At 38.9% G+C, this 13,218-nt stretch overlaps 1 protein-coding gene across 2 annotated transcripts; it reads left to right on the forward strand.

The window, feature by feature from the left end:
* The first annotated feature begins 646 nt into the window (after positions 1 to 646).
* On the forward strand, positions 647 to 11,202 carry Snrpb2 (small nuclear ribonucleoprotein polypeptide B2). 2 transcript variants are annotated; one of them, XM_042666527.1, is made up of 7 exons: positions 647 to 775; positions 2,147 to 2,247; positions 2,687 to 2,859; positions 6,516 to 6,656; positions 7,681 to 7,731; positions 9,534 to 9,622; positions 10,511 to 11,202. In XM_042666527.1, exons 2-7 carry the CDS (start codon positions 2,184 to 2,186, stop codon positions 10,668 to 10,670), a joined length of 678 nt encoding a protein of 225 aa, XP_042522461.1. In that variant the 5' UTR covers positions 647 to 775; positions 2,147 to 2,183; the 3' UTR covers positions 10,671 to 11,202. The 2 variants fall into 2 exon arrangements, with proteins under 2 accessions (XP_042522461.1, XP_042522462.1); XM_042666528.1 differs by having other exon boundaries at positions 2,159 to 2,247.
* The last annotated feature ends 2,016 nt before the right edge of the window (positions 11,203 to 13,218 follow it).

Raw genomic sequence — 13,218 nt, forward strand, 5'->3', positions numbered from 1 at the left:
GGATATATGATTAGCTTCTTTTGCTTCTTAACAACCATTTCCTATTCTAGGTGATGCTTTACACCCATTTGTTGAATGGCTGAATGAATGAATACACACATTGTTTGCAATTCCCATTCATTTGATATAAACACTCACTCCTTAAATTACGCTAGAACAATCTAAGCAATCTGTGGGGAGAGAGTAGAGTGCTGGAGGAGAGCCCTGAAACGGAGCTGTAGATATTTGGGGTAGGGAGAGGATATTAGCACGAGGGACAAAAATTGCCTAGGAAGTTCGACAGGACTTGGGAAAATGGAGTAGACTGTTTTTTGAGGCGGTGGGTTTGAACCCAAGGCCTTCGCACATGTTGGTAAGTGCAGTGTCACTTAAGCCACTCTTCCAGCACATAAACTTTCTAAAGTCGTGGTAAGGGAAATAGTTTCCCTCCCTTTTAATTCAAAGCATGTCCCCAGCATCCTCGCCAGAACCCACACCATTCCACCTCTCCTTTCTGCAGTAGCCGGTCTCCAGGTGTGCGCACGCGCAAAGACAGATTCTGAACAGTGGCCGCAGGCGGCCTAGCGACATCGATCGACTCGGTGCTCGGCTCCTCGGTTTGCGGGCGATCGATTGAGGAGCCTAGAACGTGCTTCCGGTGCCAGGCTCCACTTCCGTCCCGTTTTCCGTACGGGGAAGACGCCCGCCGCTGGTGGCGTGGAGCGTTTCTCGGCGGTTTTCCACACTTCGAATAAGGCCTCCCTCCCTGTTACACGTGAGCAGACGAGTCGCAAAGGTCGGTCGGGCCGCGGAGTGGACTTGGGGGCCGCGCCGGGCTGGAGGCCTGACGCCCTGCTAGGCCGCGGGTGTGGAACACCCCCCAGCCCCCCCATCCCCCCGGGGGTTCGGTCCGGTGTCCCAGTCGCCCTGGGTGTATTGTGCCGGTGTCCAGAGGGGCAGGAAGCCTGCTTGTGCGCCGGGGCTCGTGCTTCCGAGTGTCTTCCAGCCCGCATGGATTGGGGGGGCGAGGAGAGCACTGTGGGGCACCCCCATTCTCAAATCAGCCCCCCATCAGGCCGCACGTGGGGATCCTGCAAGAGACTCAGCTCTGCCCGGTCCCCCCGACTCAGCCGGACCCTGTCCCGTTCCTTCCAGTGGTCGGTTTGGCGGCCCCAGCCCCCCTCCCTTTGGGAAAGCGTTTCCTTTAGTGTATTACCCGCGCCAGGGCCGGCTCGGCCGGACTCTTTCCCCATATCACCCGGTGCCGTTCATGCAGTCTCTGTGAGACAGGGTATGTGCTGCGCCGATCTGCAGCTAAGATCTGTGCAAATGGGGCATGTAAAATACACATATAAAACGCTACAGGACATCCATATGAAATAGCACCGCAGGTGTGATGGAGAAGTACGGGAGAAGAGGGAAGAGCTGAATTCCAAGGCTTGGTGCCTGTTAGCTGGGTGACCATGGCTTCTCAACTTGCCATAACTGTTAACAGCAGTCACTTTAGGAGTTTATTGATGGTACAAGATCTGCGAAATGTGTGTCTCGTTTAGTCTCAGGTGTTCTGTTGGATAGGTGCTCTTACTGTCTTCATTTTATAGATCTGGCCCTAAGAGATGAAGGAACTAGCATCTAGCAAGCAGTTTAAATTCAGATCTGATGGGTACTAGAGTCTGAGCTCAGAGATACGAAAGTGCTTTGTTAGTGAACCTATAAAGTATATGGCAAACTTCATTAATTTTCCAGTTTAATTACTTTTAATGGATTTATATTTGCCAATTTCTTTTTCATTTGTCTTCCTTTCTACATTTTAAGTAGTTTCATTGAAAAAGAAAAGTTACTTCTTTGGGCAGATGGAAAGACAGTATACAATTGCTGTAGTGGAAGGGAAGAAAAATGTATTATCTTGAACCAAATAGTATAACTGAAAAAAAAATCTGTCTATGCACTGGTGTTCTACCAAGTTTTGAGACTAAAAATTATTCTCCTTTTGTCTTGAAAGGAGGGCTGGTATGTGGTGGGGAGGAGCTACAGGTACTGCCAACTGATTTCTTCTGACATTTGAGATTAAAAGATAGTTGAAAAATTAACGTTTTATCTCATATCTTTATGCTTTACTCCAGTTTGTTTTAATTCTACCTCTTCATAACAGATTTCTATTTTTTAGTTGTTTCTTTAGGAGAGTTAAAGAATTTGACCCAAACATGGATATCAGACCAAATCATACAATTTATATCAACAATATGAATGACAAAATTAAAAAAGAAGGTACATGCTTCTTCATTACTAAGAATTATACTGCCACTGAACTCATCTTCTCTTTAGCACCTGAAATAATGATTTATCCCATTTCCTATAGGAATTTTAAATCTTTTTAAAAGTAAGAATAAGTAGAGACTGACTGATTCTGTTCTCATTCATAATGGTTTTAAATAATTTTCTAAATAATGTGAATGGTATGTGTTTTTATTAAAACTGTGTAAATGAGGGTTTGTGTGGATGTATGTATGTATGCATATATGTATGTGCATGTGAACTAGTACTAGGGCCCAACTTTCTTGCTCAAGGCTGCGGAGATGGCTCTCAGTCATTTGAGACACACCTCCAGCCCCAAACTGTATAAATGAATGTTGGAGGGCATTCACTGCAGTGTCCTTTTTTTGAAGAACTTTGTCATTGTTTGATTCATAACTTTTTATTTGAACAGAATTGAAGAGATCTTTGTATGCCCTATTTTCTCAGTTTGGGCATGTGGTAGATATTGTGGCTCTGAAGACTATGAAGATGAGAGGGCAGGCCTTTGTTATATTTAAGGAACTGGGCTCGTCTACAAATGCTTTGCGACAGTTACAAGGATTTCCATTTTATGGCAAACCAATGGTGAGCCAATCCTATTTTCACTTCAGTCATTTTCAATGATGCAGTTGATTTATAAATACAGACTTAAAGCTATGGCTATTGCTTTGTGCTTTAAATTGTTTTATTAGAGAAAGTTTGATTTTATTTTTTGTGTATGTATTTATACTAGTACATTGGGGAAAACCAAAATATATTGAGAATACAACATTTGAAAAAAAGAGCCAGGCACTAGTGGCTCATGCCTGTAATCCTAGCTACTCAGGAGGCTAAGACCTGAGGATCGAGGTCTAAAACCAGCCCGGGCAGGAAGCTCTGTGAGACTCTTATCTCCAGTTAACCACCAGAAAACCAGAAGTGGCGCTGTGTGCCTTGATCTGAAAAGCTAAAAGACAGCGCCTAGGCCCAGAGTTCAAGCCCCACGATCAACAGGAAAAAAAAAAAAATGATGGCAGTATAGTGAGGGATGTTATCTTAAAAACATCAGAGGAACAGAGACGGTGGCTCAAGTGGTAGAGTGCTAGCCTTAAGCTGAAGAGCTGAGGGACAGTGCCCAGGCCCAGAGTTCAAGCCTTACAACTGACCAAAAAAACAAAACAACAGAAACTGGGAGGGGGCATTGGGGAGTTGGGGAGGTGGGAAGGGAAGAAATGGTAGGGGAAAAACAAAGGAGGGGGTAACATTGCTTGATAGAAAATGTACTGATTACCTTACTCATATAACTGTAACTTCTCTGTACAGTATCTTTACAATAAATATATATATATATATTAAAAAGATTAAACACCAGAAACTAGTAGCAAGCCAGATAACATAAAGAAACCTGTTCGTAAACTTGTAAAATGACACAAAAAATACCACAGGTCAAAAAGGAAATCCAGACCAAAGTTTCAAGATACTTCAGGGAAATACTACATTCCAGAAACTGTGATGCAGTCTTAATAAAGCAGTGGCCTACAGAAAAGTCCAACTTATATTTACAGGTTTTATGAATCACATGTATAGAAGTTAAGCCTTGAAGAGTTCTTGAAGAGTCTTAAAGTTTGGAGTGACAGATTTACATTTAGTTGTTGGCTGAAGATTGGATTACAGGAGACAGATAGAAGGAGGGAACTGAGGAGGTCTAAGTCAGGGGTGGTAGAAGACTGAATAAAGGTGGAGACAGTGAAGTACAATAGTCCTGCGCGTGTTAGTGAACACACTGTACCCTGACAGCTTTTCCAAATTCCAAACTGCTTTTTTCCCTGAGGCTGAAATGGGATTTGAAGGGATTTTAGAGAGCCAGCCAAGGCCTGATCTTATTCTGTATTGAAGATATTTTGAAGACCTTTTCTTTAGCAAGGACTGCCAAATCTCCAGCATCCTGGAAAAGGACAGATGAAATTCTTTGAGCTGTTTTGTGTATATTTAAGTGCTTTTAGTTGATCTTCTGTTGTAATTCCAACATACCAGATCAGCAGTAAGTGAAATTTGCTCTTGATTTGTAACTCAGAACAAAATTATTCTTTGTGATTTATGAAGATGTATTTATTTAATACCCCAAATGCCTTAGTAAATAGAGCTATTTTTTTTTTATAGGCTTATGTCATGAATCCTTGAAAAATGTAATTCTTACCTTTTTGTGAATTTATTATGAGAGCTTTCATATTTTATGGTATTTAGTCTAGATCAGTGTTTCTCAACAATGGTACTTTTGACAATTTGAATAATTCTTTGTTGTTGGGGTACTTTACTGTTCATTTCAGGGTATTTAGTAGCACACATGGCCTTTACTAACTAGATGTCAGAAGCATGATAGTAAGCAATAAGTAGATAATGCCAGCTCTCCCTGACAGGAGAAATGGCTCTTGGTTGGAAACTACTGGTCTAGACTAGTCAGCCGAAAGCTATTAAGATCAGATATTCTCGCAATTAACTGCCATAAGGACAGACAAATCAGGTTACCAAGGTCTGTTCAGGTCAGAGGCAAGACTGAAGACCCAAGAATTTGGGAGAGACTCCTTAGGACCAGGGTATCATTTAGTCTGAGTCATTAGCCTGTCTCCTTGGTTTAGATCATGCTGGGAAGATTGGCAGGGCTGCTTTCTGGGATACATACTCTTAGAGATGCTATAGCTAGCAGTCCACACCTGGAGTTCTGAGGTGCTGTGCTAGGCCTGCTTTCTTTTTTTTTCCCCTCCAGATATTTGTTTCTAACTGAAGTAAAGGAAAGGGGTTGTTGTTCATTTTAACAAATTACTTTCCTTCTAATCCATACTGTGAACTGCTTTTTTGTTTTCTCCAGATCAAGTTCAAGTTTTTGCCATGGCACGTAATTTTAGATAGTAATTTAAAAGGCTGTTATGTTTTGATGTGATCAGAGAGATAGTCACTTTCAGCTTGGTTGAATGGAAGTCTGTGTATCCTGACAACAGCTTAATTCATAGGCAGAAACATTCTGGACCTTCACACTCCTCAGAGTTGGTATCTATGGCTAGAGCACCACCATGCCGTTTGTGCTTGGGCAAAGTGCAGAACCACTGGCGATGTAGCTCAGTGGTAGACTTTGCACCTGCATTTGATCCTCAGCACTGAAAAAAAAGGAAAGCTAATTTTTTTCTATAACGAGTTTGTGGGAACAGCAACTAGAATTAAACTGTGGGAAAGGTACATTTTAAAATGCACATAAATAGCATTAAAAAAAAAGTATAAAACCATAGACTTCTCCCTAGGCCTGCTGTGGGTGAATCTGCACTTTAAAAGCTTTCTGGGAAGTTGGATTGCACACTAGTTGATGAAATACCAGGCCAGACTGTTTTTGAAGGCCTCTCCATTTTTACAGGTGCCTACCATTCCTGCTGGCTCTGGCATAATAAGAATAAGCAAGTGGTCTCATTGCACTGGTTGGGATGCTGTTTTTTTTGTTCTTAAAGCATTTTAAAATTTGAGTTATTAAAAATGTCATGTCAAAACCAGCTTTACAATGTCGGTGAGGGGGGGGGTGGGGGGGTATGATTGGGTGGGAGGGAGGGGGGAGGCTGGGAAGGGAGGTGAAGGGTAAACAAAGGAGGAGGCTGCAATGCTTGGTAAGAAATGTATGCATTATCCTGCCCATGTAATTGTAACCCCTCTGTACAGTATGTTCTCAAATAAAATAAAATAAAATTAAAAAAAAAAAATCATTTCACAATGCACGCATATGTCAAAATAGCACTTTGTATACCATGAAAATGTAAGGTATTTTGCTATTTATATCTTAATAACTAAATAAAATATCATTGCTTAAAACTAAAAAAAAAAAAAAAATTTGAGTTATTAAATAAAAAATGATAGATTGAGAGAAAAGTCATTCCCAGTCTTCAGTATTTAGCCATTAGACATTTCACATGCCAGACCTGCCAAGAGTCACTGGTATGAGGCAGGCAAATTTTCAGCAGTTTTCCCTTATACAGTGGAGGGAAGCAGTGGTACAGACATTTCAGTGGTTTCTCCCATATGAAAATGTATGTTTTTTTCTTTTAATAAACATAGTTGAATGTACTTACCTTAGTTGTAAATTTGTCACTTTGTATACTAATAAGTGGCCTCACATCCTTAGGTATGTGTTTAAAATTAGCTTGTAGAGCAGATTTGCATAATAGAATTTGAAACTAGTGTAACCACCTTCAACTTAATGAAGTAACATGTTTTCATTAAAACAGCGAATCCAATATGCTAAAACAGATTCTGATATAATATCTAAAATGCGTGGTACTTTTGCTGACAAAGAAAAGAAAAAGGAAAAAAAGAAAGCTAAAACTGTGGAGCAGGCTGCAACAACTGCAAACAAAAAGCCTGGACAGGTAAGATATGTAAAGTTCTTGTTTTGTTGCGGGTTTTTTTTGTTTGTTGGTATTAAAAAGTTGATGGATGCCTGTCTTATAAAGGGATGAAATGATCTTTGAAGATTGTTATTGTACATTATGTGTGGGGTTTTTTTGTTGTTGTTTTTTTTTTTTGGCCAGTCCTGGGGCTTGAACTCAGGTCCCAGGCACTATCCCTGAGCTTCTTTTGCTCAAGGCTAGTGCTCTACCACTTGAGCCACAGTTCCACTTCTGGCTTTTTCTAAGTAGTTCATTGGAGATAAGAGTCTAATGAACTTTCAGCCCAGGCTGGCTTTGTCATGACCCTCAGATCTCAGCCTCCTGAGTAGCTAGGATGAGCCATCAGCACCCAGCTATTATGTATGTTTAAAAGGTGAAATTTTAAGAAGCTGCAAAGAATAAGCTCAAAAATTCTGGCTTGTATTTGTAAAATTCTATTTGTATTTAAGCAACAAATTGAACAAAAACTTTGCAAAACAATTTTATTCTAGTTTACATGATGTTTAATTCCATCTTTTTCCAGCTTACCAGAATTTGTTCGTACCATTTGGCCTATTTCTTAAGTTCTATCCTTAAATAATACTGTAGATACTCTAACGTTGAACAGTCTGCTCAAAGCTTCTTTCTAAACAGTTTAGGAATGTAAAATCTAATTTACAAGACAAAAGTGACATCATTCAGGAACACTATTTCTGGATTGAAAATTGGTTAGAAATCTCTTTTGCTGAGTATAATGCTTATAAGCAATTGTGTTGAAAAAATAAAAGATTAGTCATAAGATTATGGGTTTTTTTCCATTTTAAAGCTTAAAGGTTACATTTTGGGTTTACCTTTTTAGAAAGCTAAGTACATACATAAATGTTGAGCCAATTAAGGTGTACATTCTTTGAAATTAAATGGAATAAATTTTAAAATTGATGTGATATTTATATAGTAGTTATAAATACCTATTGCTTTTTCTGAGGGACTGGAAAGTTTGACTTTTGCTGTTTCTTTTGTTTAGGGAACACTAAATTCAGCTAATTCCCAAGGAAATTCAACAACAAATCCTCAGGTAATATTTTTTCCTTGTGGTACGTACATTAAATAAAATTATGGACTGGCTCAAGTACCTGTCTAGTAAGTTTGAGGCCCTGAGTTCAGACACCAGTACCACCATAAATGAAGAGACAAACAAAAAATAGGGCATGATGACCCACACCTGTAATACTGAGAGGTAAAAATTGGAAGGATTGGCATTCAGGACCTGCCTGGCCAAAAGTTAAGAACACCCTTTTTCTCAACCAATAAAGCTGGGTGTGGTTTTACGCTCCTGTCATCCCAGTTATGAGGGAGGAATAAAAAGGATGAGGATGAGCCAACCCACCCTGGGAAAAATGCTGAGATCTTATTAAAAAATAACTAAAACAAAAGGGCTTTGAGTATGACTGATGTGATTGGGTGCATGCCTTGCCAGTGCAAGTCCCTAAACTCACAACTCCACTACAAAACAATCACAAAAATTATAACACTTATGTAAAATAAATTTCGTGTTTTCAAAAGCAAAATGATTCCACCCACTAGACACAATACATTAAGTTTTAGATCACTTGAATGTAAGAAACGCAGGGCATTTAAATATTTTTAAAAGGAAAGAAACAAAACTTGGCCTTTAATCTTTGTTTCCTATAATGAATCAACAAAATCAGAATGACAGATTGGAAACAGAAAGGTGCTAGGAAACATTTTTGTTCTCTCTGCAGTGCATAGCTCATGCAGTACATGTGTCTGACAAACTGGTGAGGAGCTCTGTCCAGTCTAGGTATCTTAGCTTTTCTTACAGACTGTCTCAGGGCAGCACTATCTTAGTTAGCCAACTTTCACTGCCTGGGCACAAATGGATTTCAGCCTTGTTTCTTTAAGCCTCCTATGTAAATGTTTTAGAAAATTCTTAGCAAATTTTCTCAGTAAATGTTTCAAATAGAAACTCACAATTATGTGCTAATGGTTTTCCCCAGGATGCCAGCCTGGAATGATCCTATATCCAGATATTTTGTACCAATGAATATTTTTCCTCTGGTTTTAAATTATTTGCATTTCCTTTTGATTATCTCCTTCCATTTGTTAAACTCTTAGCATTCATAGTTCAGTTCACAAGCGCCAGCACTTTATTCTCTAAGCTTTGAGATATTCACTAATTGTGAACCACCTTTCTTTCCATCAAACTGGCTTGAACAGAGACTCTAATATGTGAGATTTTTTCCTAATACCTGCCTATAGTCTCAGAGGAGATTATCAATAGATAATAATCTGTTGATAATAATAGATTGATGTCTGATATCATGTTTGTTTAATAAGTACTTTGGCATTTACTTGCAAAAGTAAACTAAAAGTCCCTAGGTACCAATTCCCAGTGGTAGTCATTCTAATTAAAATTTCTTAACGTGATACTAAACTATAATGCAGAGGAATGGAGTAACTGAGTTTAGGAGTATAGTAACTTTTCCACTTGAGGATGAGGTGACATTGCTTCTTCTTTAGTGTCATAAGGAGCTTTTATTTTTCCATGTGACAAAATCTTCAAATTATGACTGACCTCCAGATGCTTCCACTGTAAATATTATTTTAATTAAATACTTAGAACTTTTAATAAGATTGTAACCAGCTTTGGATATCTTGACTTGAATGTCTGCTTTGCTTAGTGGCTGTTAGGTTGTATTTATTTCTCCTTAGGCATTATTTTCAGCTTTAGTCTTGAGAATCTACTGGTCTGTATGAACTAATGCTCTCTGAAGTTCAGATTTTAATATAAGAAGCAAATGACTTAAAATGCTCTTTATACTTACAAGCTAACTTATCTTTTATTTTTTTTAATAGGTCCCTGATTACCCTCCAAACTATATTTTATTCCTTAATAACTTACCAGAAGAGACTAATGAGATGATGCTGTCCATGCTGTTCAATCAGTAAGTTTCCATAAACAAGTCTGCTCTCTGAGCCTCCTGGCTATTCAGCATGTGCAAGGGGCATGTCCATTTGTCATTCCCAACAGCAGTAGTTCCTGCAGCTTCATTGATTTAGTTGTGTTGGGAGTAATCATAGATTGAAGCCAGACTACAGTTTTGCAAATAAAAACTACATTTCTGTTGGGCACTGGTGGCTCAGGACTGGTAGCCACTCAGGACGCTGACATCTGAGGATTGCGGTTCAAAGCCAATCTGGGCAGGAAAGTCTGTGAGACTCTTATCTCCAGTTAACCATCAGAAAACCAGAAGTGGCATTGTGGCTCCAATGGTAGAGTGCTTGCCTTGAACTGAAGAGTTTAGGGACAGTGCCCAAGCCTAGAGTTCAAGCCCTACAACCAACCAAAAAAACCTTCATTTCCTCTGTTCGAATGATTAGTTCCACAGGATGAGTAAAATAGGAAATGATAGTAGGATAGGATGATAAAGATAGAAATTGCATTTCATAGTAGTAATTATATTTACCTCTTGTATCTTACTCAGGCTACTTAGTGAGATATGATTACTTTTCCTGGACCAAAATTATGAAGTTACTTAACAAACTTAAACATAAAACAGATGTTTAGAGAGCTGGGAAGGTGGCTCAGTGGTAGAGTGCTTGCCTTGCATGCATGAGGCCCTGGATTCGATTCCTCAGCACCACATCAACAGAAAAAGTTGGAAGTGGTGCTGTGGCTCAAGTGGTAGAGTGCTAGCCTTGAGCTGAAGAGTTCAGGGACAGTACCCAGACTCAGAGTTCAGGCCCCACAACTGACAAAAAAAACCCAAAAACAAAAAAAAAAAAAATGTTTATGCATTTGTGTGTTTATGTGAATTCCTTTTGTTGTCTAGGTTCCCTGGTTTCAAGGAAGTCCGTCTGGTACCTGGGAGGCATGACATTGCTTTTGTTGAATTTGAAAATGATGGGCAGGCCGGAGCTGCCAGGGATGCTTTGCAAGGTTTCAAGATCACACCGTCCCATGCCATGAAGATCACCTATGCCAAGAAATAACATTTGGGATAGTCTTCCTTAAAGGACTTGGCACTATTTGTAGTGTTTGTTTTGATAACATTTGGTCAGGTCATTTAAAGTTGAAGTTGAAAGGACTAAAAGTGAAATTGTTGTGACATTTAAAAAAAATCATCCAGGTTTTCTTTAGCTTCAGTTAACTGTGAAATATTAAGGCCTTAATTTTGTACAATAAACTTATTTGTATCCTACATATTTAGTGCTTTGTTTATTGGCCCATTGCCCTATCAGGTACTTACTCTAGAACACATCCTAAGATACATAAAATTAGAATAGTTTTTTTTTCTATTTGGGAGCAACTAATGATAACAGCACCATTGATCCATTTTAACAAAAGCTCAAGAGAATTAGATCATACCAACTAGTAAATGTCTATTAGAGTGGTAGTTAAAATGATTATCCTAGACATTAGAATAAAAGTGAGGCAAGCAGGGTGTAATTTGATATTTGTATTCTCCAAAGCAATGAGCATAATATTTTGCTGATTTTAAGGATTTCATAAAACTTGACATTAGTATTGAATGCAGGTTACTTGGGATTTGTTGTGCTTATAAAGGAGGATATAATGATTACATTAGCTCAGATAGTATTTTTTCAAAGGCTGTACAAGAGGCTCATATCTTCATTTTAAGACTAAGAATTCTATTTTCTGTTCAAATGTTCTAAAGGCATTTTGTTTCTGGAAAATATCTCATAATGACTGAAACCCTATCTAAAACTTTTTACTGTGTTTGATTTGCCATGGAGCAGTACTTCTCAAACCTCAATGTGTCCATGAGTCATTTAACTGTTTTGCCAAGATGTAAATGCACTAAGACAATCCAGGTATGCCTGACGGTTACTTGTGCTTTGCGACATGGATCATGCTGGAGATACAAGTGTTGGGTTGGAGGGTGAGTGTATGGAAAGGCTGTTAAATTCGCCTGGTGGCCCTTTGGCCAGAAATTGAGCCAGGCAATGAGCTCATCCTGAAGCAGAAATACCCTTAGCGTTTTCAAAACACTAAAGGGAGTAACTGGCATGGTGGAAAGGGCAAGTGAGGGAGAGAAGGAGGATGAGATAAAAGATAGAGGACTCAGTCAAGGGGTCCAATCCTATAGAACCTTGGGGTCACAGCAAGAAAGCTCTTTAATTGCTGTACTTACCAGTCTATCTCTAGACCCTAAAGAAGCCATGGCTTCTGTTTTAGAAACTAGACCAAGAATCTCATGTAGAAACCAGCATCATAGAAAGTATTCTTAGTGGATTAAAGGTTCAAAGAACACATCCAGAAGTCTAGCTGACAGAGGTAAGCAAGATCTGGTCTCTCACAGAACCTGTAGGAACCAGAGTACCTTGAGCATAGCTGTTAGGTGCAACTACCTACTGCATTCTTGCAAGTTTGATTTCCTATTTGAAAGCAAAATTTACTAAGTATTCCCTAATCTCAGTCCTGCCTCTGCCTGGCACAGATGTCAGACTAACCAGAGCCTTTTCAGGATGTTTCTAGAAAGCTTGGCATCTATTTCATCTCTAAAAGGCCAAATTGACATTATTCTCACCTTATTGGATAAGTCATGCCTTTATTAGGAGGGGGTGACATATACAATGTAGCAATATGAGTGTTCAGTCTCCATTTCTTAAAAGTGTTTTTTAGGTTGAACCACTACTAAATATCCTCATGCTGCTGATCACAAATATGGTATATAACATGTGAACACTGTTATATATTACAGACTGTGGTAGACAATTTGCTCCAGGGAAGTTAGAATGAACTTGTGACTTTGAAATTATGTAATCATTTAATCACAATCAAAAAAAAAAAAAAAAAAAGAACCTCGGGGAAGGGAGGGAGGGAGGGGATGGTAGGGGGAAAACAATGGAGGGGGTAACAATGTTCAAGAGGAAGTGTACTCATAACCTCACTCATGTAACTGTAACCCTCTGTATAGTAGCTTTACAATAAAAAAAAAAAAAAAAAGCAGTAAAAAAAAAAAAAAAAAAAAAAAAGTGTTTTTTAAACAGCAATTGTCTTAGCTCTCCTTGTTGAGGGCTGGCTTGGGACAGTAACAGTCTGTGAAACAGCTGCCCAATTTAGATTAAGATTTAATCAGTGCTTTTGTTTTCTCGGAGATACTTTCAGGCCCCCAGATGAAAGGAAGGGAAAATACACCAACTATTCTGCTTTCCAAAATGACTTCTAATTCCTTTTTTTCCTTGGCATGAAGTAAGAAATAGAGGATTTAAAGTCCCAATTCTAATTGACGTAGTGAATGGAAAAGATTATGGTCCTTTCGATAGAGTGGTTAGAAAGGGGTACTTTTCCCATTGTAGGTCCCTGTTTCCTCCTCTGTAATAAAAGATTGAATAAAACAAGCTTCCAAATCAGTGCCACTATATAAAAGACCTTATATGTCTGCACACATCCCAAATAATACATTCTTTGCTGAAATTATACTCAAGTATATTCCGCTTTACCAATTTTTTGGAAAGCTACTTCCCCCAAAATTGTTTAGTAAGTTGAATTCTTGTTCCTCATTTTGTGCAGTGA

This window comes from Dipodomys spectabilis, unplaced genomic scaffold (genome assembly GCF_019054845.1).
Source record: "Dipodomys spectabilis isolate Male_0828 unplaced genomic scaffold, ASM1905484v1 ptg000365l, whole genome shotgun sequence".
Taxonomy (NCBI): Eukaryota; Metazoa; Chordata; class Mammalia; order Rodentia; family Heteromyidae; genus Dipodomys; species Dipodomys spectabilis.